This window comes from Nannizzia gypsea, genomic scaffold (assembly GCF_000150975.2).
Source record: "Nannizzia gypsea CBS 118893 supercont1.1 genomic scaffold, whole genome shotgun sequence".
NCBI classification, from domain to species: domain Eukaryota; kingdom Fungi; phylum Ascomycota; class Eurotiomycetes; order Onygenales; family Arthrodermataceae; genus Nannizzia; species Nannizzia gypsea.
In genome coordinates, this window is record NW_003345201.1 from 434,976 (window position 1) to 461,765 (window position 26,790).

Genomic DNA, 26,790 nt, shown 5'->3' on the forward strand with positions numbered 1-26,790 from the left:
TTGTTAGTTAAGCCGCGGCCGGAAAACCCCACCAAAGCCTGCTGCTTCCCCCTCGCCCACGCAACTATAAAAACACGAACTATATAATAACCAACATCCACGCAGCAACACCCACAAGGACAACAAACATCACCACAGCCGCCATCCACTGCCCTTCAGACCACTCTTCTTACTCGACTGCCTCAAGAGGTCCCCAATTAGCCATAATGGCCACCTACAGCAAGGCTTGCTGCACGTAAGAGTCTCCCAGTTGATACCGAGACGCGGTTGCGGGGGGTGCTAACCCGATTGTACGAGAAGACTTCCGCCAGTGGTTGACACTGCCTATGAGCCCAAGGGCAAATATGTCACTATCTGTGGCATGAAGACCTGTATGTTGACCCATATCAGTCTGTCCTATGAGGCCACTTAGCTGACTGCCTGCCGCTAGACGTCACTGGGCCTGAAACCGCCACGGAAGCCATCCTGGTTGTATACGGTACGTTGACTGAATAGTTAGCCTGATCAACATACCTCAAAAAACATCCGACTGACTATCAGGACGTAGATATCTTTGGATTCTTCCCCCAGACCCTCCAGGGAGCAGACATCATCTCCACCTCTGATGCAGAGCGCAAATACCGAGTCTTCATGCCCGACTTCTTCGACGGCAGTCCCGCCGATATCACCTGGTACCCCCCAGACACTGAGGAGAAGAAAGAGAAATTCGGTGCCTTCTTCCAGAACAGAGCTCCCCCACCAAACACCCTTCCCCGCATTCCCAAGGTGGTTGAAGAGATCAACAAGACCTACAGCGCTGGTGGCAACGGCTTCAAGTCATGGGGTGTTGTTGGGTACTGCTGGGGAGGTAAGATCACCTCCCTCGTCTCTGCCAGGGACTCCCTCTTCAAGGCTGCTGTTCAGGTTCATCCTGCCATGATCGATACCAAGGAGGCTCTGGATGTTACTATCCCTATGGCAATATTGGCTTCTATGGACGAAGATCCCAATGAGATTGAGACGTACAAGAATAACCTCAAGGTTGAGAAGTTAGTCGAGACCTATCCTACCCAGATCCATGGTTGGATGTCTGCTCGTGGTGATTTGAAGAACCCCGAAGTTAAGAAGGAATATGAGAATGGATACAAGTCCGTTATTTCCTTCCTTAGGGCACATATGTGAGAGATCATCCTTCATCCCGTTCAATGTATATATGTTCGGTAGCATACTCTGAGAGGTGCTTCTTTTTGCCTTCTGCAAAAGTATCAATGGAGGATATCTTGATGAAAATGGACTGACCGTTGATCCATTTTTGCAACTTTTAAACCCTCTCTCTAGGTCCCCAAGTAAATCTAAAATATGATTAATACCATTCAATAGTATCGCCTCCACAGTCGGATCGAGCAAGAATCATCAAATATGTAATTGCAAAATGAATTCAAGGGAAGAGTATAAATTATGCAATACTTATTGTTATAGTTATCCTTTTGAATTTTTTCCCCTACCTTGCATACGGTTATCACCTACCAATGCGCCGAAATTACACCGTGTATATACTCGCCATCGTAGCCACAATACATAACCGCCGTGCTACCAGCAGGTCGCCCTCGCCACACTACCAACTCGGATGACCACATTTACATCTACTGCTCTAGCCTCTCGGATACTACAGGCCAAACAAGTCCGCCCAACTCTGGCAATTACCGCATCTGTACAGACAGCCGTACACCAGGCTCGCACAAAAGCTTCTTTATGCTTACTTCCTCGCGCATCAATTATGTATGTGACTGGTCGGCGACGGCGGTGACGTCGTCTCTCCTCAGGTTGTGAAGGTTCACGTCTCCCCAGTCCTGATGTAGGCTTCTCACAGGTTTCCATGCGATTGGGTGGGAATTCCGTTATACTTGGCAACGAGGTGATGGGGATATATTCGTAAGGGTAGAAGGAGGCGTGGAGTGGGTGTCCTGGGACACGGAAGCTGTTTGTTTGCTGGACGTGCGAGTTGAAGGATTCTGTATCTGGAGATTCGGGTCCTAGGGTCCAGTTATATGTGTCTTCATCGTCCGGGACAGGGGGCTGGAAGTGTCTGTGGTACTCGGATGAAGACTCTGGGTCCGCATTGTGGTTCGTGGAGTGAGCGGCCCACCCTCGCGGTGGGAGGCAAGGGAAAGAAGATATGAATAGCGAATTCTTGCTTAACGGAAAGAGAACTTTGCGCGGTTTCGACTGGGGGCTGACCGTTATAGTGAAGAAAGCATGGGCGAGAGCTCTGAAAGGAAGCATTTTACTTGGGTCATCTCGCTCACATCTCGAAAGCGTGATGTTATCAAACATGACGCTTGTTTGACGAATATGGTGCGAGTCTGAGCGTGAATCATCATCCATGGGCATGGAGAACTGTTCTGGGGTGAGCTCGCCGCCGGGACCTAGTGGCGAGGAGTCAAGCAGGACCTGTGTTGTTTTATAGATTCGTGGCACGGTTAGGTCACGCACGTCATCCATCAATACAACTTCTACCCATTTATCCGTATGGTCCTTTCCTTGCTCGTCCTGGGGCACAACAAGGCAGGAAACCCACCCCATACAAGTGGTGGACCCCTCTAGGCAACTGACAATTCTCGATACAACACAGTTCTTACTCCACCAGCTCCGGCCCTTATATATGAATCCGCCGTATAGGTTGGCTACTGGCCCAAGGATCCTTAGAGCATGAGTGTCGTTTTCCAATAACGTCGATATTAGCATATCGTTGACTGCTTCCCCTGGTAGGATAAACCCACTTAGCCAGGACCGAGATATCCATCCGCCAAAACAGGTTGTTGAGGTTGAAACATTGTGGTTTTGAGAGGGTGGAAGTAGCAGAAGGAGATGAGATGTGTCGGAGTTTTCATATGCCGATAGCCGCTGGCGAGGTGCGTCGTCCCCTGTCAACTCGTCGGTGACCAAAGGCGTCGAAAGTGTCCGGATCATGGCAGCGGGATCTGATGATATTGTATTATACTTTATTTCCAACTGGCACTTGATTTCCTCTGCATCCGGCCACTGTATTACATTCATAAAGGCAAATAAACCTTCCAACTGCTTCTTGAAAAACCGGGGCCTGGTGATGCAATCCCATACGATTTGGGTATTTGCTGGTTGTTGGCACTGTGCCAGTTGCATCCGCTTTTCCTTAACTTTCCCGCGTGTTAAAATCTGTCGAATGCGCGATGGCGGCCTTTCCTGTGGATAGTCAGGAGGCAGAGCTGGTTCGAGCCGCCCATCTGTGGGAGCATATTTAATAGTTAGGCTTTCGAAGGCTCTCCGGCAGCAGATTATTGCCCAGTCAACTTGGTCGTTCCTCATGTCATTGATATGGTAGATGTCTTTCTGAGTAATGGCTATTCCTCTTGATCGGCCTATTATGCCAACCTTAAGGGCAGCGTCAAGCCGCAAAACCAATTCGGCAGCCAGAAGAAGTTGAATCAAAAGCCAATTTCTCTCCGCGTTAATCTTGATATCTGAACCTTCTGGATACTGGTCCTTGATAATTCCATCGTGGTGTGGTGGACATTCCCAGAGGATCTGACCAGCACGGATTCTCCATTCGATCTGGGAAAAGTCGATCCAGGCATCCTTCACGGCGAGTACTTTGACAAGAGTATCAATTTGAGTCTTGATACTGGTATGCTTGAACGCATCTCCATGGACTTCCTTGGGAAGAGGGAAAAGGAAAGTAGAAAATAATCCCTGGTGGAGCTTGGCGATAGATTCTATGTCAAACAGGTTAATAGGCTTAGCCTTGAAGACCATTTGGTCTCGCAAATCGCAAAGGGTTTCTAGGCGCTGAGCAACCTGTTTGGGTGAACAATTGCGGACTCCGAGGCGTCTCCAGGCAGGCGGCCCTCCCTTGATCAACTGTGCACGGCTGTACCGGCTGCCAGGTCGACAACAACTATATGGCTCGTCATCTCCCGAAAGCGGCGCGTAGAGTATATTGGCATTAATTTCCATGGGTGTGGTGCCTGGGGGTATATCGGATTTGTTCTTCAACTTTGGTGAGATTGGAAGCTCCATAAAATGACGAAAACCGACACAACCTCTTTCCTTGGCGCGAGAGGATAGCATGTTGGGTACTTCAAAAACACCAATATCAAAGGCTGGGTATTTGTTGGTTTCTAGCTCTGCCAAATCCTGACTGCCTCCGGGTGTTTTCCTGCGCTCTAGAAACGCAGGAAGATGGGCATGCAGCGTGCATAGAGTAAAGGAGGCATGGTGCAATGGTTTTCTGTCCTGGAGGTTCTGAATGCGGGTGCTATCATCCCAAGGAAAGACAACATGCGGAAACCAATGGGATCGATTGCCCTTCTCAAGCAAGAAATGGGGAGCGCCGGAGAATATGACTCTAAGCTCCGCTCCGGACAGAGGGGAGTTCCGTGGATGGACGGTACGTCCTATATTCGAACACCTTCGTGCACTAGGTGTGGAGGTGGTATCCTGTAGGGCGTCACTGGCCTGGCATTCTGCCCTGGTCATAGGAGCATGTGAGAAGAGACGATCCCTGACATTGTCAGTCCATAACTCGGGGTAGTCTGGTATGTCTCCGGCGTGGTGGTTGGGGAAGCTATCATGTTCCTAGATCTGGTTAAATCTTTAGACTATAGGAGAGAAGAAGAACAGCAACGGCAGCAGCAACAACGGCAACTAGGGAGGGTGAGATATCACAAGTTGATCGTAATGGCCATCGTATCTGTGGCCGGACAATTCATGTTCATGTTCAGTAGTATCGGTCCCTTCCGTTGACGCAGAAGAATCCGTCCATTGCGAAGACTCTGAGTCTACAGATTCAGATTTAGAGGATCTCCGGCGGCCAAAGATGGAGTGGCGCAATCGCGTAGCACTCCTGGACCTCCTTTTGCGCATTGGCAGTTGCAACATAGTGCAACACTCCACGGAACGTGGACTGTAAACATGCAGACTCAGTTGACTATTATCACTGGCAAGTTCAGGCCAGGAATCTGTGGTGTTAAGAGCAGAACTGGAAACACGACGGAGTAACCCTCTGTTTTAGGTATACTAACTACCCCATCCCTAGTCGAATCCATGGTTAGCCCTATGATGTATTTATGATGCCACTGCCACGGCCGGAGGTAAACTTCTCTTCGCCACAGTCGACTTTAAATTAGCAGCCTCCGGAGCCTCTTCTCTTGCACGACACAACCACTTCGTATCCCGGTATCACCATCCGTCCCTCGGTCTGCAGAGATTTTCATCCTCGTCGTTGCTTATTTTCCCTCTTCTTTTCCTCTTCTTCGCCAGTTTAGATATCTTCTTTTCCATCTTCTGGATCCTGTACGAGTTCCTGACAGCGAGAAAAAGAAAAAGAAGAAAAAGAAAGAGAAGAAGTCGAAGATTTCCCAGTTGGGGCGAGGCGGTGAGGACCGGCAACTGGGTCACGGGAGCGGCAATACAGGCCATTACACCGATACGCCCCAACGGACCCCTGATTTGCTGGTGTAACGTGACCTGAGTGGCGTATTGAATACATCGTGATACAAACGCCCCCTTTCATGTATATCAGAAAGGATAACAGGCGACGACAGGGAGGAAGACAGACCAGACAGACCTTTTTTTTTACGACCAGGGCAATGGGGAGAAAAAGCCGGTGAGAAAAAGGGTGACATGATCCCTGGGACGAAGAGACGCAGCCGTCCGCGCGGATCTCGGGCATGTGCCGTCCATTTCCACGCAGGGATAGAACGCCCTTAATATATACATTCATGCCTTTCATATCCCCTTACGGAAGGCTTCTAATGTAGGTGGCCGTGGAAGGTTGTACACCCCCTTAGACAAACAGGCAACGCCTCAGAAGCCTGACGCCTGACGCCTGACGCCTTACGGCTGGCGAGTGACGGCGGCGACCGACTTAGCGCTGGGGGGGTGGCCGCAGCCCCTGACCAAGTTAACTCCAGCATGTACGGAGTATGTAACTCCATCCAACAAGGGGAAAGGCGATGCCAGCGAGAGAGTGACAACACAGCATCTCGAAACTTCACGGACCTCCCTCCCTCCTAACTATTCATAGAATTAGGTACGTACGCACGATATATGGACACTCTGGCCAACACTCTGCAGGCCTACCTTACCTTACGGAGTACCTATAGTAGCTCTAAGTATATGTGAGTAAGCGTGACATGGCATGGGCATGGGCATGGCATGGCCTGCCCCATACAAACGAGCGAGCTAGTGAGCTTCTCCGTAATCCGTAACTAGCTCAAAGCAAACAAGCCCGTAACTAAGTCACTCTTGCTTGCGTCGATGATACATGAAGGGGAGCGCAGAATATGAGCTCCACCAGAACCAAGCAAAGCAGGCAACCCGACAGCGTCCTTCTCATGTGGTCGCTTGGATCGCCTTAGCCTCGCCTCTCTCTGCCATTTCTTCTTTGCTCTTCTGCCTCTCTCTCTCCTCTTCCTCTGCCTCCCCCGGACTGTCACTAGAAATCTCCTTTTCCTCGCCATTTATAAAGCCCTTGCCTCGCCCGGCTTCCCCTTCCTCTCTCCCCTTTTTCCTCTTCCTCCTTATCTACCACACCAGCTGCTGCCGCCGTCTCTCTGCCTGTCAAGGTACCCTGCTCACCCAATCTCTCTCTCTCCCTCCCTCCCCTTTCTTCCGCCATAACATCCTCAACGCCATACTGCTGTAAGTCATCTCCCTCTTCCTCCTCAAGCTCATGATTCTTCCTCTCTGTCAGCCCGATTATCGGAGCGGCAACGGTCTTACTCAGAAGCCTGATAACCGGAACCAAACGCTGACGCTCCTTTCCAGTCATCAGCCATCAGCCATCAACCAACAACCATCAGCCAGCGTTCATAGCCGGATTTGCCTTACGAGCCACACTCTCATACAAAGTGCTCGTCAATCGTCTCATTAAGGACGACGTCAAACGCTTGCCTACCTCTACTTCTGCCGTCTACACTCTCCAAAAAATGGCCCCATCCAGAAAGCCACGTTGCCAGTTCAAGGCCTGCAAAGAGCTCGCTCAGCGTATAGTCGGCGACTGTGGCTTCTGCAAGGGCCAGTTCTGCAGCAAACACCGTATGCTTGAATCGCATAGCTGCAGCGGCCTGGAGGACTGCAAGAAGGAGTCACATGCCCGTAACGCCGAACGGTTGAACTCCGAACGAACAACGGTCGTCAGAGGAGTATAATGAGCCATTCTTGTCTCCCTTTGCTTGTTTCCGATTTTTCATCCTCGTCGGCATGCTTTATTATCATATCATTACCCTGGGACCGGCCAGCTTGATACGGGGGTGTCGGGGTCAGGGGGGAGTCCTCTTCTTTTATTGATATTGTTGGGACTTGGGGGGTGGTGGTGCTCCGGTGGGTTTTGGTCTTTGGGATAATATTCTTGGATATTGTTCTCTTTCCCCTTTCCCTTCTGCCTTATCGGCTGGGAATTCCTCAATATATCTGTTTTCGTGCTGCTCTTCCAAGCCCTGCAGCGTACCGGCTTATTTTGCCCGTTTTTAGAGTCTAGGGTCTGGCTTGGTCCTATTTCTCTCTCTTTTCCTTTGCTTCCTTTTTTGCATGGTGTTTGGCCTGGTTTCGTCATATTTCTCCCATTTAGCCTGTCTTATCTTGATGTGTTTCTCTATTAATTGTGCTGAAAGACCATTGTTTGTGATATAAAGGGTATTTGGCTACCAAATAATATCAATGTTATAGACCTATACTCTCCCCATACGTGCCCATGCCAGTGTCTAGTAACTCTAGATCACACAAGAAAAGTAACATATATCGTAGATGCATGTTCAAACCTGTAGACTTGAACAGAAGCGAAGACAAAGAAAACAATGCAGGAAAAGCAATAACTGCAGGTGTTATCCTGGTCCAATTCTCGGCCTATCGAGTGATACCAAGTCAGCCTTGCCAAAACAACGATGGCAACTAATTCGGTCGGAACTTACATGTCGTGATGTTCGCTCAGGTTGCTGAGGTACTTGTTCAACTCCTCCACTCGCTCTTTGTGTGTCTTGACGCCTTCTCGCTTCAGTCGTTCGTTGAGCTGTAGACGAAACAACCGTTAAGCTTGGATGTCCCTCATAAACAGGTGCCTAGGTAGGTAGACTTACCCGCTTCCGCTTTGCCTCAGCATGCCTCCTCTCAGCTTCAGTCTTCCCGTCATCGCCCTCAAGGAGCTCGCTCACACTCCGACTCCGGCTATCCTTTTCCCCCTTTGCGCTCGACCCTTCACCAACAGCTGCATCTCCGTCCTCCTCCTCTTCTTCCTCCTTTCTCACAGCAACGCCTGCCTCCTTTTCCTTATCTCTCTTCTTCTTTTTCTTCTTCTTATCCACACGCCCGTCCTGAACCTTGGAGCCTTTGATCTTCAACCGGCCTCCTCCACTTACTGCATACTCGTTGGACGGTGCCATGGCTTGCGTCGATGGCGAGGGAGGGGGTTCGGTAGTGTGCTATCGTAGCTAGCAGGTAGCACTTAGCCAGGCTTATTCGCTGATCGCGATGACTTGGCTATCGATTGGGCCGCATGTCTGGCACGTCTGCGCTTTTGGCTTCATTCGCTGGTTCTTCTTGCGCTGCAAAGGAAGAATCGGTTTCTCTGCCTGCAAGGGTGAAGCTACAGGTGATTATGTAATAAATTACGTCATTCTGCAGCTTTGCAAAAACATCCGAGGAGCTCAGCTAGAGTGTTATTTATTCAAGGCGGACGAGACGTTAGATATTTATTTATTTTGTTATTATTTGTATTGGCTACACTTATATGCCCTACTGGTCGGCTGAGTGGTCGGTAACATCACGACGGTAGCCATATTTACATGATCAATCAAATGGGATAGGCCGTAGCTCGGAACCTCCCTGTCGTTTCCTCATCTCTTCACCCGCAGCCACAGCACTAGGCACCTTGATACCACAGCAGTCTCCCCAAAAGTCCACGCCATTTGAAGACTTGTGAGAGTGGTCGCTACAAGGGCCATTGCCATGGCTGTGGCTGGAATCATGTACGCCCTCCTGCGGCTCCCGAACGCCCATCTGCGGTGTCGCAGGAATCAAGCTGCCGAACAGGAAATGCTGCATGATTGGCAGCTTGCCCAGCACTTCCTTGGTAAACATCTTCTTCATGCCGGCTTCTACCTTGTACCAGTTCTTGGCACCGGAAATGTCATCTAGCATGGGACTGTGCCACCGTAGGCCCTTTACGGTCTTTACGCTGTCCACCCATTTCACTTGGTCGAGGTATATCCATTTTCCGCGCTCTTCATCGAGGACGACGTTATTGTGTATGGATAGGGGGGTTATATAGCGATGGCCCGCCAATTGTGATGCACCGAAGAGAAATGGCAGGAATTGATAGTCGTCGAGACCCCAGACACCATGGGATCCGGCAGGCTCGAGGTAGTATGTTAGCTGGATGTGGCGCATGAGCTCGATATAGCGAGTGAAGACGCTGCAGACTAGAAGGGGGAAATCGGGTGTGTCAAGCATCCGGAGCTGGTACAAACAAAGCAGCCACATCACGAAGTTGAGCTCGTGGCCTGAGCCGTAGTCGAGACGTGAGCGCGAGCCCAGAGAATTGACTAGGTATGTTGATATCTCGGCTATGACAGCGTCGTCAGTAATGCCCAACAGCTCCTTATGCCATGAGAGGCTGTGAGACTCGACATCATCAAAAAGGGACCGGAACGCAGGGTTGCCGAAACGAGATCCGCCCTGATCAAGGGATGGGTGGGCATTGAGCAGCGAATCTATTGATGATAGTATCTCGAGAATCTTGGATATGATGGGCGATGGTGGCGAGGTACGACTCGACTGCTCAAGGACATCTGGTATCGACTTTTGCTGCACACTGTCCGATAGATTGAACACGAAGCCCGTAACAAGATTGTACGATGGCGAGGCGAGGAAGGATTCGTGATCCTGGACAGAGAGAATGCGAGGCACAGGGCGCGTGTACTTCAGATTTTCCGTTGCAGGGCGAGGGGGCATCGATGGGGTTGGTGGCGCTGAGTCGCCAGCGGCAGGCTGCCGTCGAGGGCCGCCAGTTCGCGTTAGCTTCTTCGACAAGTCGATTTTGGGGATAGAGGCAGAGACACGAGGCGCTGGTTCCTGGGTAGACGACGCCATGATGCTCGACCTCTTGCTTGCTTGTTTGCTCTGCGTCTTCTTGTTCTTCTTTCTGCTTCTTTTTTGCTTCTTTTCTTCTTCTACGTTTTTGTCGTTCAAGGTTGAACCCGTGACGGATGACGTAATCGAGTATAAATCGAAGATGCAGATGGAGGTGAAGATTGACAGCTAGAGATGAGGTTAAGATGATGATGATGATGACGGTGGTGGTGGTGGTGGTAACGGTGATGGTGGTGATCGTGATGGGCAGATCTGTATTAGGTTGTAGGTCAGGTTGAAGGTGGAGTGTGATTCATTCCATAGTAAAGGTATCCTAGTTTGCTTATCATTCAGCGCCTGAATACGGGGTGTCTTATATACAGAATAGGGCCTTTGGAGTACTCTGTAGGAAGTTCTGACTCCATAGAGAGCTCATCATCTATAACAAATAACGGCTTTCAGAAGCGGAATTGTGGGAGTATCCGTAAATAGTAGTCAAACGACTTGTCTCCGCATAAAAGGTTGTGTAGAAGCGTTTGCTCACATGAGAATCTCCCTTATGCAGCAGGCAGAAGGTGTATATCCCTGCCGCCTAGAGCGATGTTGACTGTTGACTGTTGAGCCTTGCAGTCTCATGATCGATCCAGGCCAGATGCACGTATATAGGAAGCGAAGAGGGGAAACCACCGCCAATAGGTCTGAAGGGCCGAAGCATCGTAACTCTTTCTCAGCTCTGCCCTCGCTCAGACACCTATCATCGAAGAGGACGGCCGATTCCTGCACGATGGCTCCCCCTTGCACCTTGCACCACCTTGCACTACGGCGCGCCTGATCCAGTCAGTTCACCAGCCATGTTTTTTTACCCCCCTCAGCCATTCATCCCAATTCATTTGGCTCTCAGGGTTTTCGCCGTCTCTCGTCCAAAGGCAGCCCAGGATTGCGCCTCTGTCACACCCAGACCCATCCTCCCAGGCCCTCTTAGGACATTAATCCACCCCCTTCAAGCCCATCGTCACTCGGCCAGCCATGCGAATGTCCAATAAGATGCGGCGCACCGTCGCCACTAGTCAAGCGACTGTCGACCTATATCAGCTCAGCTCCCACTAACGCAGCTGCGAAAGGGCGATCTGAACGCGGAAAAACTCTGCTTGGGTGGGCCCGTCCACGCAGACGGGAGGGTCAAAGAAGACCAGAGAAGGGAGAAAGGTCTTAGCCTCGCGCGGCGCTTCACTGTTAATGTGTCAATAATGTCGTTGTCTTCGTGCAGTAACTAGCGGTCGTGGGTGGTGCTGGGGCGTGAGGCCGGAGGATAAGATAAACCTCTTGTGAGACGAGGTCGGCCAGGAACGCGCAAGACTATGACGACACGAGGAGGACAGAAGACAGACGACCAGTTGACACTAAAAGAAGGGAGAAAAGGGATAGAGACCAGAGGCAGATGCACAGTTGATCGAATGCATGATCAACAGCCAAGCCATCTGCCGGAGTTTTTGACCTTGTTGGTGCTGCATCCCTGGACGAACCCTGGCCTGGGCTTGGTTCGTGGGCGAGCGAGCGAGCTGTGGTCTCGAGGGAGTAGCTAAAGGTATATACAACACCCACGCATGCACTTCCGCCGCCCGCCGCCGCCGTCCCTTATTTTCTTCATTTTTCGCTCTATATGCTTTTCGTGGCCTTCCCGTAGTCCATTTTTATCTTCGGCGTCGCTTTTTTCTGCTCGTCTAGACAAAGGGGACGGCCCCCTTCACCGTTTCTTCCGCAGGCATCCCACCAATTACCAGCAGTGGGTGACGGTAGCTCCAACCAGCGACCTCTTCCTCCCCCCGGCCAGAGAGAGCCAACCAACTGGCCACCCAAGAACCAACACATAGCCGAGGAGCAATACGGAAGCAGCAAGAAAAGAGAAACGGAAAGAGACGAGGGTCTAGACAATGGCTGACTCGGCGACGGCGACGACGAGGTCAGGCTCGAGACCTAACTATGGTTCCTTCTCTTCACCAGCCGAAGCAGACTCGCATTCTGATTCTGGCTCGTCTACTCTGTCCAGAGATTCCATGGAGTCAGCTCATACTGCTTCACGGCCACAGTTCAGCAGGATAAGGACGCACCAGTCGATAGTTCGTGACCGCAGCCCCATGGACAATAGCGTGGATGGGCAGTGTGCGCCAGGCGCTGGAGGCGCTGCACCAGCTGCATCTGATAATAACCACTTCAACAATGCTCATGGCAGCAACGTCGTCAATGGTGGCACTATACCCCGGCAGCGAGGTGCCTCTTACTCGTCCCAGCGGTCTAGGAAGGGGAGCATACGACCGGAACAGCCGCTCTCGTGGTACAAACGCATGCTTGAGAAGTACGGCAGCTTGGAGCTGGAAAACAAAGGCAGCGTCGCCAGAGACCATCTCGCTTTAGGTACGTTTTTAAATCCTTTTTTTTCCCCTATTTTCTATTTTCTATAGAGCCCATTCTCGAAATATGGAATTCTAATGACTGGTAGAACGCACATTTCTCTCGTGGCTACGAACATCTCTCGCCTTTGCCTCCATAGGGATAGCGGTTACACAGCTTTTCCGTCTCAACACCGCCATCCAGCAATTAGATCCCTCGCTTCACAGACCCAGCGACCCAACCGCTCTTCTATCAGAACACTACAGAGAAACTTCCAAGGGCCTCTACTTCACCATCACAAGTAACAGCAGCCAGCTTCGTGGTCTCGGAAAGCCACTAGGCGCCACCTTCATAGGAGTAGCCATACTTGTCCTCTTCATTGGCTTCCATCGCTACTTTGAGAGTCAATACTGGGTGGTCAGAGGGAAGTTCCCTGCCAGTCGTGGCAGTATTGCCCTGACGGCATTCATCACTGCGTCTCTCATGGTCAGCAGTTTGGTTATCATCCTTACCATATCACCGGGTGCTACGGAGTCATAAACGCATTCACTCTCGCTCATACCCGAAGAGAGAAAAAAACCAATCTTACATTCAACACAGCTCTGCTTTTCTTTGTTCGGTTTACATGCATTTACGCGGAGTTCCTCGAATTCACCTTCCCTTTCCCTTGCTGGATACCTGGGAATACTAACGAAGAAAACCGTCACATCGCATCTTGCCATCAATTTATTTGGATCCCTCTCGAAGGATAAAAACATTGTCAGTTCTGCTTGCACAGTTTGTCTGTTTCGGTGTTTCATTAGCGAGGCATCAGGCTTTGAACTTCTTCGCGTCTTCTCTTCGTCGTCTATTCTTCTGCATTGTACATCTACTTTCTACGTTCTAACGTTCTTGTCCTTCTTCTTTTCTCTTGTTATGCCCTTCTTCAATACCCCGCCTATCACTGGCTTTGGTTCGCTCATTATTCTCTTCTCTTCTCTCGTTGGAGTCTTGAAAAACATCCTGCTCATCCAATCTTTCTCCATTCAAGTGTTATTTAATGCCTTCCACACGTGTTGATTTCTATTACGTATTATCGCTAAAATTTCCATGTAGCCATCCAGGACTCGCCCTGTTCAATTAGTAGTAACAAATGCAACCATATTTTAGGTCAACTATATATATTTTGCATGTCATGCCAATCCCTGTCCAAACCAACTAACCAACCAATGGCAGCCGCCAACTCAAATATCATTCCTGCATATCAATACGAAAACGCAAATGCTGGCTGGCTGATCCATCCATCGAAATGCTTGACATTTCTTAATTTATCCTGAGGCATTTACCGCGACTGCACACCTAGATGTTCGGCACTATGCATATAGGTATGGAGGTGGTAGTTGACTTCGGAGTTGGTAGACATTCATGCTAGGGTCTGCTGTATCGCCCTTCTAATGAATCCATCCAACATCTCCATCCAACTAATGTGTAGCCGCCCCCGAATGTCTCAGGTTTATTTCGCTGGGAATTTTTTGAAAGCAACGGGGTTGAAAATGGCAAAGTAGGTGGGAAAAACTGCATACCAGCATTCGGCATCAAATAAGAACTGCAGACGCAGTACCATATGCTCCTTGTTGAAATAGGATATAGTTATACTCCAACATATCCTATTTAGCCACCGAAAGACAATCCGATAATGAGTTGGCCTGGCATGCAGCCATTAAAATGCCAGCAGGTATCATGCAGTGGCCTGAACAAGCTACTATATCAACGCCGGAGAACGTTGCACCGTAGTTGGATGACAATAAAAAGATTCACATAATAGTACAGGATGCTAGGCAGAAAGGCACTGCAATTCGAGTTTTGACTGTCTCAACTCTGCCTAAGGCCCCTAACGCTGCATGGTTACCCGTTGGCACTCAGTGTATCACATGGGACAATAGTTCAAGCCAACTGCAAGTCCTTCGCACATCTTTCTGCAGAAGATATTCGCGCCTTCATGCTAGGCGTGCCCAGGATGGGTATATTATGTGGATTGAATTGCTGCATATTGCACCGGAAACTGGAGGCGGTGTGCTCAACAACCGTCACCGGTGTCGTGGAGGCCTGTCATGTCAAACTGGTGTGGTTTGACAGCTGGCCTTGGTATGCAGGCAGCAAAATAAGGGGTACACATGCAATACGCACAATATACGGAGTACATATCTTTTATTTCAGAGAACAAATGCCTTGTCGTCGTGATCTTTGTTTCGTTTCTCATAATGTTTTTGTCTTGCCCAAAAATCGAAACGATGACATAAGCCATAACTATATTACTGATCAAATATATCACATGATATGTGATTAGTAATAAGGTAGAAAGTGTTACTCCCCTTTTTTTGATTTGAGAAATTGAGAGTGTATCAAAATAAGTGCAAGACATGTTTTCGCTGACGCATTTAATTTTGTTGGCGCGATGGGCTAATTTCAAGGGACCTTTGGGGTTGTCTTGACAAGAAGAACTATGAGTTGAAACATGGCGTCCTGAGGAATGTCCAAACACGGGGGGCCTCTCGTGGTTTCCGTGGAGATCGCCATCAACGGCTGGTCATGGAGTGGATTCAACGTCCCACCTGTATCAAAGGGGCCTTCGAAGTATATGGAAGGCATCAAACTGGGCCTACGTTAGTGCGTTCAGACAGCTCACGATGGAGTCGGCGGGTATATTCGGCGGCTGCCTTAATTTTTTTTTTTAATGAGCTAGCTCCAGTGCGTGGTCAGTGATGCAGTCATGGCCACAAAGCTCATCATCATATCCCGTATCTTGTACGGAGTATGTATTTAGGAAATGGGTATTTGTATCTCCGGGTATCAATATATGAAGCGAAGATATCTCCCGAAGCGAGGAGGCAAAACGATAACGATCGCGAACATGGGTTTATACGAGATTGATATTCGATTGCATGGGCGGAGGGTGTGAACGAGGAAAAAGCATAGTTGGGGTAAGTTAGTCGCCTAACTTAGCAAAGCAAGCTCGTTCTCCAGAGTTCAGGTCGTTTGCCCCGAGGTTTTGTTAACGTTGCGTGGTTCCGGTGTGCTTTAACTAACTTACGAACAGGTCATCTGTCTGATCAATCCCGATAAACTTTCGTATAGGAAGAAATGAGGCAGGCATGCTATATTGCCATTTCGTGAGCTTGCTTCTGGTCAAGAAGAAAAGAAAAATCTGAAAATGTGATGGATCGAAGGAGTTGGGCATGGCGAGGCCAACGGCGACGGCGAGAAGAAACCAGGGTTGTACGTAACGGACGGGTGTGGCAAAGCCATGGTGATGAGATGAAAGGTTCCGGCATCATCGGGTTCTGTCTGACTGAACTTTGAATTTCCTGATTGTCGAAAGGAATCAATTGGAATTGGAGAAGAGAGGTATGTTCCGCTTGGAGATGGATGGAAATATTGATCAGATAGGCCTGGCACGGATGTAACGTCTGGCCGGTAACTTCTCGTTCCTTCCCTCCACGACCCGGGAAGCGGCTGAGACGGCGGGTGACGGATAGCCCTGTTCGTCCCATGGCGATCGATGCCGCGCTTTAGGGATCAAGGTTGGTGAATAAGTGAGAAGAACAGTTGAGCGGCAGTTGATCAAGAAGGGTGAAGAAGCATTGACGGCCAGGGTGGGCTCCGTTCGTGGGTAAGGGTTGAATGATAGTGATACTCGGCACATCTGAGCGGTGGTACAGGGCACAGCACAGCACAGCACAAGGTGTCAACTGCCCTGCAGAACGGAACACTTGTACTTAACACCAACCCTGTACGCCGTGCAGGTTTTCCAACTCCTGTGCTCCGTTGTTGGAGAGGAAAGAAAGGAAGAAAGAAAGAGGAAAAGGGGAATCCCTAAGACATTTTAATGTTGGACATGTCCCTCTTGGGGTGCAGCCGTTTGCTCAATTTTTCTCCTGGGGAACTAGGAACTGAGGAACCGTTGATGTTTCCCTTGTTCATAACCAACGTACCCTGTGTTATCTACCCACAACGAGCCACTTAATATGCAACTCGATATAAACCAGGTCAAGCCAGGTTCTGCCATTCATCCATTCACCTCTTATTTCCAGTCAGCGTGATGCCGTGGAAGTTGGGGTTGGCAATTGAATGAACGAAGAAAGAGTCAACAAGTTCCCTTGCCTTTCTTGCCCCTTAAAAAGATCCATGTAACTATCCCTGGGGTTGGCATCCAGGCACACCACAGCCACCCTGGTCGCTTGAGTAATCTTCCATGCCCCTGTCCAGGTCGGGTCCCTGTCGCCGCTCAGCGTTTAACAAGATGAACTGCCAGTTTTTTATTAACCGGTTAGCAATGCGAGTTCAAAGGACGTACCTATCTTGTGCGTTCATTACTCCGTAAACCTGAGGGATAAATAACTAATCGCGCATATCTGGAGGACATAAATAAAGAGGCGAAGCAGATCAAGGCTGCGTGCTTGCAGGGCATGCATGGAAGGGCGGTAGCATGCAGTTTGGTGCACATCAGTTGCGAACTAGGTATGCAACTCGGTTGCAAGTGTAAGTGTGTATGTATATACGTGCATGAAGGAACCCGTCCATCCCCTTGGCCCCATGTCCGGAAGACCCCATGCGTAGAAATACATGCATGCATACTTAAGGTAGGAAGTGCAAGCAACCAACTAAATTCACGATGCCTGTTCCTGGCCCAGTCATCCCTCCTCTCCTGATGCCTGTGGAACGGCTTTCTTCAGAGAACCTTGAGGTCTTGTGGTGTAAAGTACACACACACCCGACGGAGTGATTATCGGCAGACGGATGGCTCTTCCGGCAGCCAGGATGGCCGCTTTGATGAGGGTAAGTGAAAGGTCTGGTCTTGCTAGCCGAAAGGCTGCGGCGAGGAGGGAGGTAACTAGATACGTGCATATATCGAGGTTGGACAGAGAGTGGCGACGGGATAAAAAGATGAAGGAGAAGGAGAAGAAGCAGTCAAAGGAGAAAGGGGGAGTTAAGGCAGCCATCTAGCTGTCTACACGTCTCAGGGGCGGCGCAGAAGTTGGACAGGCAGCGCCGGAGAGCTGGTAGTACTAGTAGTTAGACGGATGTATTTCACTAATCAATCAATCAATCAATCATTCAATCAATCAATCAGGCTAACCAGTAATCCGCAAGTACATATACTAAATAGGATAAATCTGCGAGCGAAGGTTCGAAATATTGCATATGAATAATATAAAAATAAACACAAAGCAAAAGTAAGTACATAACATCTCTCAGCCACATTACACACAGACATGCATGATGCTGTGGTGTCTAAATCTCATGCATGGTAACGCTGCAAGTGCAACGGATGGGGTTGATTTGCTACATATAACCAGCTAGTTCGTATACTTGGAAGTCAAACATATCAGAAAGCAATATATGTAACCAGAATGTATATACATCTTGCTATGGGCTATCTGTGTACCCGTACCCTGTGTGACGCGAGCTATATGATGATAGGATTATACGGAGCACCATTACCGTTGGACTGTGAGAGCCTGAAGACAAGTCAACTAGTCAAAGGGGAGAAAAACTGGGAAAAAGCTTGGATGATCGACTCGATATGTTATAAACCGATCGGCCGTTTGGCTATAACTGCTATCTCTATAGCCATGAAAATGTAACCAGATGGATGTCTGTCTGTCTGCCCAAGTGTCGACTGTCGACCGATGTGTTGTCAGGGGGGGATCTACCCGTCTGTCTGTCTGTCTGTCTGTCTATCTTGTCTTTCTGGCCGTCCGACTGGCTGTCTGTCCATCGTCTCAGGCTGGACTTTCTCCCCGGCAACAGCCCCCTTGGGCTGGGCTGTCCACGGTCGGAATCACCTTCTATTCGTCGGCGAGTCCGCATCACTATACATATTATTAAACTAGTTACATATTTTCCGACACGGAGGCCCTGAAATCTGAGGCTGAGAACGCAAAAAAGTGTATCCTTATACATTTATTCCGTGGAGGAATGTTTCAAATCGGCCATCTCGATCAGCCAACTAGCTTGCTGGACTGGACTGGTGGACTTGGATAGGGCTGATGGCTGATGGCTGATGGATGGGCTGAAAGAAAGCAAACCAAAACCAGACAAGAAAAAGAAACAAAACACTATCTACCCAGGAAATGAGACATTGAAAGGGGAAGAGAAGAGTAATCGCAAGTGGTACTCTCTGTAAGTAATGGTAGAATAATGAGGGATTGAGTGGCTGACCGGCATGACGACGCTGTCCCGTCTTGGGTTATTATTATTTCATTTCGATGCTGTGCTGGCATCTCCGTCAAGAGGCGCTTAGAGGCGATGATTCGTGGATTGTGGGATGATTGCGAGTGGAGACGGGACGGTGTTTACAGGTTTGCAAACGAGAATCTCATTTCCCTTGCTAATGAAGAAGACGAAGGAAAGGAAGAAGAAGGAAGAAAACGTGGATTGATTAGTGACGATGATAGTAATGCTGATATCAACTGGCTCTTCCCCTGAAGAAACTGAAGAAACCGACTGAAGGGGCTGGCTTGGTCATCCTGGCGTTTGGGGAGGTTATAGCAGTCGGATATTATGGCCTGTTCATTTTATTATTTAACTACTAATTCTGCTTGTTATGGCTAAAATAGAAAGGGTAACTGGAGATAATATTATTCCTTTTTCTTTGCTATCCATCATCATCACCACGGCGTCAAGAGAGAGAGAGTGACGCCCTAAAAGGGTAAAAAGGGGGTCAAGAACCAAGGTCAGGCCGGGACCAGGGGGTTTACTCACTTCTGCCTGTATGTAAGTATGTGTATGTGTGTGTGTGGACTCCACAAGCGCTACTCCGTACTTGACTGCACTTCCAACAGCTGCTGCACTCGTCTATCCCTCCGTAGCAGCGAGGGAGGAAAGGACGAGAGAATTGCTTTTGGGCACGGAAGAAGAAGACGAAGAAGGGTGAACCCCCATACCATCCCCCATCCCCATGCAGGCGAAATACGACGGCACAAGTTAGTATGTATGTATGTACTTACCTTAGTTGACGAGTGAGTTTGGCTTGAAAAGGTGGCTGGGGGGGTGTCCGCTCTCAGTAGTTAGTGTATGTAAGTACGGGGAGAGGAGAGAGAAAGAGGGAGGCTATGACGATATCGAGCTACCGACAGATCATGAGACAGACAGTCTTTCTTTTGTCTCATCCGCCTCTCTCTCTTGTGTCTGTATCTGTATGTATCTGCGTAGAGTACGGGGTACTCTGTAAGTAGAGCGGTAGATGCGAGTATCCGTCCATCCCTGGGCGGCGTCAAGGAGAGTTAGAGCGTAAGTAAGGGCCGTGATGAAGACAAGCAGACAAGCAGATAACAAGACAAGAAGAAGCAGTGCTCGGGCGCATGACAGCTAACTCTCCTGCTAACTAAGTCGAACTCTTGTCCTGCTATCACCGTCAACTGTCTGGGATCAAGCTGGGATGCGCCCAGGGCCAGGACAAGGGGCCCCCGATCGCATCTTCAGATCCGCCATGGACTACTTCCGACTCTCCAGTCCTCCCCTTTTCCCATAACCTTGACCTTTTCTTCTTCTTTCCTCTTCTTCTTCTCTACTTCTTCTACTTCTTCTACTTCTCATCTCATCTTCATCTCTTCGTGTGTTTTATGTCTGTATCTATGTCTGTATTTTATCTGCGTATCATCTTGTACCGTCGCGGTAAAGTTACCTGCCAAGCCTGTTCCTGGGGAGACGCCAGCTGTACCTGAGCTAGTCCCCTTTAGGCCGTCCTCGAGTCTCCTTAGCCAATGACAAGTCGTAACCCTGCCAAGCCCGATTCCCAGTGGCCCTTGCATGCCCCACTTTCTCCTTCCTCAGCCACTCACCGAGCACCAAGTGGGCCCGTGTAAACCAAAAAAAGAAAAAAGCCCCGCCAGAAATACAAAAAACAACAACAACTTTTTTACTTCTTTTTTTGTCTTTTCTTTTTTTTTCCCTTTTTTCTTTTTTTCATTCGCTGTTTTTTGCTTTTTCCGCTTGTTCTTCGTCGTCTTCTTTTTGCTGCCGCTTTTTCTCTTTCTTCTTGACTTCGACCTTCAACTTCGACTTCAACATCTTCATCTTCCTCCTTCTTCCTCCCTTCAACCTAAACCTCATCTTCTTCCTCCTCTCGCTGGCTACAGGTCGCCTGTGGCCGTCCGTTCCTTACATCCTTCGCACGTCTCTTCCGTGCGCTTTTCTTTCTATCTCTCTCTCTCTCTCTCTCTCAGTCACTCCGTCTATCACTGTCGCCTGGCCGGTCGCCCCGTCGGCTTTCTCGCCCTAACGAAACCGCCTCAACTCAACACAAAAACCACCTTTTTCAACGACCGCCAGCCAACACACAATAACAATAACAAACACTATCTTCATCATCCTACCAAGCGCCCTTTACGAGATATTGTTATATTGTTTTTCTTGTCCTTTCTTGGGAAGGCTGTCTCTGGAGGAAAATACTCCGTACGATGTCTCCGGCTTGTGTGGTGAGGAAACACACACACACAAGACACAAGAAATAAGGGAAGAGCCGGGGAAAAGGAGCCGCTCTATCTTTATCAGTCATTTATTTGATCTGGCAAACCCAGCTTCATCATACATGAAGCCCGGAGGATTTGGAATGAGCAAGTAGTAGAAGAGGAAGACCTGGAGAAGAGTGGCTTTAAGGGAAGCTCATCTTCGTCCTTCTCTCGCTTGGTCAACTTATTCTTCCCTTTTCTTTTCGTTCGTTCTTTTGTTTCTCTGTCTCTCTTTTTATATCTCTTTTATTACTCTACAGCCATGACATCGATATCTCTCGGGGCTCACCAGCCTTCTTCCTCTCACTGGAACCACCACCAGGAACCTCCATCCAGTTACGACTCTCGCATGAACAACCCTCCTACTTTTCCTCCTCCTCTCTCGGCGCCTCTCCCGAACCCGTCGTTCTCTTTTCCCGCTCAACCGCCGTCAGAAAATAGTAGTAGCGGCGGCAGAGTCAACAGCATCCCCAGCAACAACATGTCTAGCAGCTCTCGGCGGGGCAGGCGGCAACCCCCTGCTTCTCTACCTTCGTTTTCTTTCCCTCAGGCGCCCCCAGAGACCGTCTCTACTCCTACTACCGCTACTGCTCCTGCTTCGACGATAACAACAGCGACTGCTGCTGCTCCGGCCTCTCCTGGGCTTGTGGAACCCGCCCAACATTCTGCCAAGGGACACCGCCGTCTACCCAGTGAGTTTCTTGGTGATGTCTCCTCCCAGGTAGCCATCAGCAGTTCCAAGGCAGTTCCTTCAACGCTCCCCCATCCAGGCCCTGGACTCGCCGCTGCCGGTCCCGGTAGAGGTGTCCGGAGACACGCCCACAGGAGATCCCAGGCTATCTCCAGCGTCGACCTCACAGCCGTAGCCAAGGCATTTCCCCCGGTACCCGTCTCTGGAAGCGTCCCAACTTCGCCCATTTTGCCGTTTGCCAGTGACAAGAACTCAAAGCTCTCTTCGCGGTCGTTTCCGGACATCTACACTGCTCAGCCCTCTCCCCAACGGTCAGAGCAGCAGGTTTCACCAAGGCACGCGCGCAAGGAGGAGTCGACTACTACTGCAGCAGCAGAAGTAGCTCCGGTCCCTTGCCGTCCTCTTTCGACAATATCTTCAGAGAGCAGTGTCTCCACCGTTCGTCCTAACCAGATCTTCTCAGACCGTTCTGGCCCCGAACAAAGAAGTGGCGCCAGTTCTCCCCATAACAGCAGTAATAATGAAACCACTACCACCAACATCAGACCAAAGACCGCAGGTGCCCAGTTGGCAATGAAATGGAAATCCTTTGGCCCTTCAAACGATCACAATGAACCCACCAAAAGGCCACTCTCTGCTTCCGCTTCCATGGCTTTGAACTTCAACCTAGGAAACGTTTGCAGAAGCCAGGAAGCCGCCGACAAGACCACTTCCTCTGCCGCTTCGTCTTCTTCTTCTACTGCTAACGGGCTAGATCGTGAGACGGATGACGCTGAAACCTCTACCTTGACTCAGCGCACAGCACACGAGCACAAGCCGTCTAAGAAGGAAAAGAAAAAGCGCTCCTGGGCAGGCATCCTTATTCGCAAGGGGAAGAAACGCTCATCGAAGAAGTCTCGCAAGTCCCCCACGCCTCCACCCATGCTAACACGGACCAACTCGGAGCTCGGATCCATGTACAGCGTTGACTTTGACCATGATAACACCATCGTCATCCGAACTCCAACGGCCCCCAATGCTCCAAGAAGCCACCCGCAATTTGGTGAAGCTGCCTCTTCCACGGACAACAGCCTGGAAAATGCATGGAAACCGAAGAGCTTCTACGAGCAGCAGAGTAATCCTGACATCTTCAGTCCCGTAATCGACCTGGATGCTGCCCTGGGACCCTTCAACACTCCCGAAATGGGACCGGAACGGAACATAACCAGTGGCTTCATGATCGCCTCCAAGAGGATGTACAGCGGTGGCCGCCGCGGTGAATTCGTAGGTCCAGAGATGCGGTACCATAGACGTGCAGAAAGTGCGCCGGAGATGCCCCCGTTCGACCGCAGTTTCCTAGGTAACTCCAGGTTTGGCCTCTCCGCCGCAATGGAAAACCCCGATGTCTTTGACGAGGAGGAGGAAGATGCCTTTTTGGCCCAGAACGATGACCAGGGCAACCAGAAAAACACTGACTCGTCTAAGGGCGATGAGGCAAGTGATGATGACTCGGCTTCTTCTAGTGAAGAGGAGGAGGAGGAAGACGACAACAGCAGTGATGATGATGGTGAGGAGGAGGAGGAGGAGGAGGAGGAGGAGGAGGAAACCGGCCTGGGTATCCAGGTAGTCGACTCTAGTAACCTACCCGACCTCTATCCGGCGTCCGTCGAAAGCCGTCCCAGCACTGCCCAAGTCATCACTCCGCGCACCCCTTACGCCCACGCAATTGACTTCGAATCTCAGTCCCAACGGAGCAACAGCAACAGCACTACATACCACCACCCCGGAAGCATTGGTATCGTGGGCTCTGATTCCAGCCAAATATCTCCTCGCAACTTTGACGAAAAGCGTCCCTCCACCTCACCCGAATTCATCTACAATATCGCCAATGCTGCGAACCTCACCCCCATCCCCGCAATAATACCGCCAGTGCCTATGATCCCACAGGCCTTCCCTTCGCCCTCCCCTTCTAGCATCTCCTTTGACGTCCCCCGCCTAAACACCGCTTCTTCTTCCATGACAGACCGTCACTACAGCGCCGGGTCCGTTTACTCGGGCGAGCCGGGCTCTGACTACCTCCAAAACTCCTCCGAGGATGTTCCATCTTTAACCAGTTCCGCATCGACAATGACCGGAAATATCCCTAGGCTACCCAGTGCCTTCTATGGCCGCAACCCTAGTGACCGAGCCGCCTCTTTCTCTCACGTACTGCATCTCAACAGTGCTGCCAACAATTCTAGCAGCAACAGCAACGCTAACAACAATAACAACCGGCCCAGTTCTTCAAAACGTGCCAGTCTAGTTAGCTTCTCACGTCTGGTCGGTGCTACCTCTGAGCGTAGCAAACTAAGCCATGAAGAGAAAGCACCTGCAGACGAGTCTGAAAAGCGCAAGAAAAAGGGCCTCCGGATCACCCGTTTGATGCAGTTCTGGAAAGTCAAGGACAAACGATAGAACATCCTCACGTCCACTTTCCTACCTCCTCCTCTCTTACGATTTTCCCGTCTATCTATCTCGGTTTCGCGGTTCTCCTTGCTGGATTTCTCTATGTTTAATTTCCAACCCTTAGAACCTTCTCCGTTTTCTTCTTCTTACTCCTGTTTTCCTTTATTTTCTCTTTTCAATTTCATTTTCATTTTTCACCTTGTTCGGAGTACATATGGGAGGCACGATATCACGGATGGAACTATTGATTTATGGAGCTCGTTTTGCTTGGTTTTTTCTGTTTTCCTTTCTTCCATTTTTTTACTATCTGGTTTTCCTTTTCGACCGAGGTCGTGTTCGATTCCAATCACACAACTTCGTTCTTCTTCATTCATCTTTTTTTTCCAAAACCCAACACAGCAAGTTAGTTCAGCTGCCTTTTTGTCTTCGTTTTTAAGCAAACAAAACTCGCAAGTCATACAAGTCAGTCATATTTACTTACTTGTTCAGTCATTTTCTTCCTTCTACTCTTTGCTCTCTTCCATGCTTTCGTTAAAATCGTTTCATTTCTGCTTATTCTCGACGACCAACCAGCCAGTCAACCCAGCCTCTCCTTCGAATGTTATTGCATGCCTAAAGACCTCTTTTCTTTCTCCTTTGCTTCCTACCGTCCATCTATCCCTCGCTCCTTTACCTCCCATGCTCACTGTACCCTCATTGGCTCTTCTTGCTTCCTTATAACCGACCTGCATTTAGGCATCCATGCACAACAGCTAGCTAAGCAGCTGCCTTTTCTTGTCTTCCTCTCTTTCACATCATGCCATGCCTTCTCCTCTCTTCACTCCTTTTCGGCTCCTAACGACATATCATTTCATTTCATTTTACACATTTCTAGCCTCTCTTTAATTAGCCAGCCAGCCAGCCGGACGGCAATTACCGTCACCATTGCTTCTTTTCTTCTTCATCTACCTTGAAATGAAACCGAATATCATGCCATTCCTTTCTCCTTCGACCCGACTTGATGCAGTGGACTCAGGCCAAGGCACAGCACCATGCAGATACATACATACGGAGTACATACATACCCAACTCTTGCTTACCTGTTCTTTCCCCCCTGCTCGGGTAACACAGCTACGCCTCTGAACGGCTCTGAATACCTTCTTTCTCGATGCCTAGCCTATTCTCTTCTTTGATCAGCCCTCTTTCATTCGCTTTGGTGGGGACATACTTCACTTTCACTTGTATGGGTCCTGGTAGAAAGGATCGGGGGTTGATTGAGAAGAGATAAATCTATACAAAATCTCCACACCACGCAGCAGACTAAATAATCAAGTAAATGTATCTCCCTACTTACATACGCCGTAGTAGCCTTAGGTTGTAGCTATGCAAGTAAAGTATCAAGTTTATCTATATCTATACTATATCCGCCTCTAATTATAGGGTGTTATTTCTTTAGTCCAAGAAGGTGACTTCAGGATACTCCGAACTTGGCCCCTCGAGAAGCCCTCCATCTTTCCCGAAGAGCGAAAACCGGAAGAAATCATGCACATACGCCTTGGTAAACTGTAGGCTTCTCACACTGGGTATGTCACCTACAAACAGGTCAATGATAGTCTTGTCAATAACATCCCTTGATCCGCTGGCATCGATAATAATCGGGAAATCGCTAAAGGTGTTATGTCGTCCGTTAGGTATGCTAATCTCCTTCTTCCAAGCATGCGGGTGAAGCCTATCCATGGCCTTCCAGAGCGTGTCCCATGATGTATCATTTCGTCTGTTATGTGTTTCCGCGCCCCATTGCAGGTATGGCTGGGCCTTCTTCCTCCCTCCCAAGCCGATGTCAACAGCAGGACCCCATAGCGCTCCGTCAAAATTGATTCCAGCCGAGATACGACCGTCTTTAACCATGGATGAGAGCACGGCTGAGCCACCGAATGAATGGCCCAGCATCCCTACGCGGGCGCGAGGGGATCCCTTCAAGGCCTGGTCCAGTACGAAAATGGAATCTTGAACACGCACGTCGGTCCAGAAGGGCAGGGTGGAGGGGTTGGAGATACTAACTGCTCCGCCGGTAATGATGTCTCCGTTGAGGAATTCAACAATATCGGTGTCGTGTGGGTGGTCCATGGTTATAACTGTATACCCGGCGCTGGAAATGGTTTGTGCAATGGATGAATAGAGGAGTCGTGTTGTATTCACTCCGGGGGAGAACAGCACAATGGGGAACCCATGGTTATCGCCTCGGAAATCAGAATCTTGATACCCTTTCCTCACACGAGTGCATACCCTTATTCTGGACGCGGCTAGCAATCCGTCCACCCATTGGCCGCCAAAGGCATCCTGGAGGATCGCATCTTCCAGCTTTGCAGTCGCGGGAGGGAAAGTAGGCACTTCCTCTGTTTTAAGACAGTGTTTCTCGGGTATAGGGTTGAATCGAGAAACCATCAACCGACGAGGGAGAGTGGAATTGATATCCTTCCTGGACCAGTCTGTGAGTTCGAAAATTTCTCTTTGGACTTTCAATGGGCCTGACGGTTCTGGTAGGAGGAACGGCGAAGGTGTGTACGATGCAACTGCGGCTGCAAAGAGGCTACAAATGATCGTCCCTTCAACGAGCATGGTGGCAGTCAATGATGAACAGAAACTAATTGTACAAAGCTGGTTTGTCCTGGAGCTGAGAGGGGGGGAATAAAGAAGAAGAAGATCCGCGAGACGACTACCCCAGGGTTTATA

At 49.6% G+C, this 26,790-nt stretch overlaps 11 protein-coding genes across 11 annotated transcripts; 3 read left to right on the forward strand and 8 right to left on the reverse strand.

The window, feature by feature from the left end:
* Positions 1-206: 206 nt before the first annotated feature.
* MGYG_00147 (dienelactone hydrolase) lies at positions 207-1,161 on the forward strand (the record flags this gene model as incomplete). The annotated part of the gene is made up of 4 exons (XM_003176008.1): positions 207-235; positions 301-371; positions 431-478; positions 548-1,161. The coding sequence occupies 4 exons, from the start codon at positions 207-209 to the stop codon at positions 1,159-1,161; spliced, it is 762 nt and encodes a 253-aa protein (XP_003176056.1).
* A 408-nt stretch (positions 1,162-1,569) lies between these two features.
* On the reverse strand, positions 1,570-4,896 carry MGYG_00148 (hypothetical protein; the record flags this gene model as incomplete). Its single annotated transcript, XM_003176009.1, has 2 exons — positions 1,570-4,593; positions 4,684-4,896. 2 exons carry the CDS (start codon positions 4,894-4,896, stop codon positions 1,570-1,572), a joined length of 3,237 nt encoding a protein of 1,078 aa, XP_003176057.1.
* A 1,558-nt stretch (positions 4,897-6,454) lies between these two features.
* Positions 6,455-6,790, reverse strand: MGYG_00149 (hypothetical protein; the record flags this gene model as incomplete). Its single annotated transcript, XM_003176010.1, has 1 exon — positions 6,455-6,790. The coding sequence occupies one exon, from the start codon at positions 6,788-6,790 to the stop codon at positions 6,455-6,457; it is 336 nt and encodes a 111-aa protein (XP_003176058.1).
* Positions 6,791-6,860: 70 nt separating this feature from the next.
* On the reverse strand, positions 6,861-7,223 carry MGYG_00150 (hypothetical protein; the record flags this gene model as incomplete). Its single annotated transcript, XM_003176011.1, has 2 exons — positions 6,861-7,093; positions 7,148-7,223. The coding sequence occupies 2 exons, from the start codon at positions 7,221-7,223 to the stop codon at positions 6,861-6,863; spliced, it is 309 nt and encodes a 102-aa protein (XP_003176059.1).
* Positions 7,224-7,240: 17 nt separating this feature from the next.
* On the reverse strand, positions 7,241-7,573 carry MGYG_08883 (hypothetical protein; the record flags this gene model as incomplete). Its single annotated transcript, XM_003176012.1, has 1 exon — positions 7,241-7,573. One exon carries the CDS (start codon positions 7,571-7,573, stop codon positions 7,241-7,243), a length of 333 nt encoding a protein of 110 aa, XP_003176060.1.
* Positions 7,574-7,924: 351 nt separating this feature from the next.
* On the reverse strand, positions 7,925-8,396 carry MGYG_00151 (hypothetical protein; the record flags this gene model as incomplete). The annotated part of the gene is made up of 2 exons (XM_003176013.1): positions 7,925-8,026; positions 8,094-8,396. 2 exons carry the CDS (start codon positions 8,394-8,396, stop codon positions 7,925-7,927), a joined length of 405 nt encoding a protein of 134 aa, XP_003176061.1.
* A 406-nt stretch (positions 8,397-8,802) lies between these two features.
* Positions 8,803-10,104, reverse strand: MGYG_00152 (serine/threonine-protein phosphatase 2A activator 2; the record flags this gene model as incomplete). The annotated part of the gene is made up of 1 exon (XM_003176014.1): positions 8,803-10,104. The coding sequence occupies one exon, from the start codon at positions 10,102-10,104 to the stop codon at positions 8,803-8,805; it is 1,302 nt and encodes a 433-aa protein (XP_003176062.1).
* A 519-nt stretch (positions 10,105-10,623) lies between these two features.
* MGYG_00153 (hypothetical protein) lies at positions 10,624-11,111 on the reverse strand (the record flags this gene model as incomplete). The annotated part of the gene is made up of 2 exons (XM_003176015.1): positions 10,624-10,911; positions 11,079-11,111. The coding sequence occupies 2 exons, from the start codon at positions 11,109-11,111 to the stop codon at positions 10,624-10,626; spliced, it is 321 nt and encodes a 106-aa protein (XP_003176063.1).
* A 903-nt stretch (positions 11,112-12,014) lies between these two features.
* On the forward strand, positions 12,015-13,011 carry MGYG_00154 (hypothetical protein; the record flags this gene model as incomplete). The annotated part of the gene is made up of 2 exons (XM_003176016.1): positions 12,015-12,495; positions 12,581-13,011. The coding sequence occupies 2 exons, from the start codon at positions 12,015-12,017 to the stop codon at positions 13,009-13,011; spliced, it is 912 nt and encodes a 303-aa protein (XP_003176064.1).
* Positions 13,012-21,225: 8,214 nt separating this feature from the next.
* Positions 21,226-24,087, forward strand: MGYG_00156 (hypothetical protein; the record flags this gene model as incomplete). Its single annotated transcript, XM_003176017.1, has 1 exon — positions 21,226-24,087. One exon carries the CDS (start codon positions 21,226-21,228, stop codon positions 24,085-24,087), a length of 2,862 nt encoding a protein of 953 aa, XP_003176065.1.
* A 1,422-nt stretch (positions 24,088-25,509) lies between these two features.
* MGYG_00157 (lipase) lies at positions 25,510-26,676 on the reverse strand (the record flags this gene model as incomplete). The annotated part of the gene is made up of 1 exon (XM_003176018.1): positions 25,510-26,676. The coding sequence occupies one exon, from the start codon at positions 26,674-26,676 to the stop codon at positions 25,510-25,512; it is 1,167 nt and encodes a 388-aa protein (XP_003176066.1).
* Between the last annotated feature and the right edge of the window lie 114 nt (positions 26,677-26,790).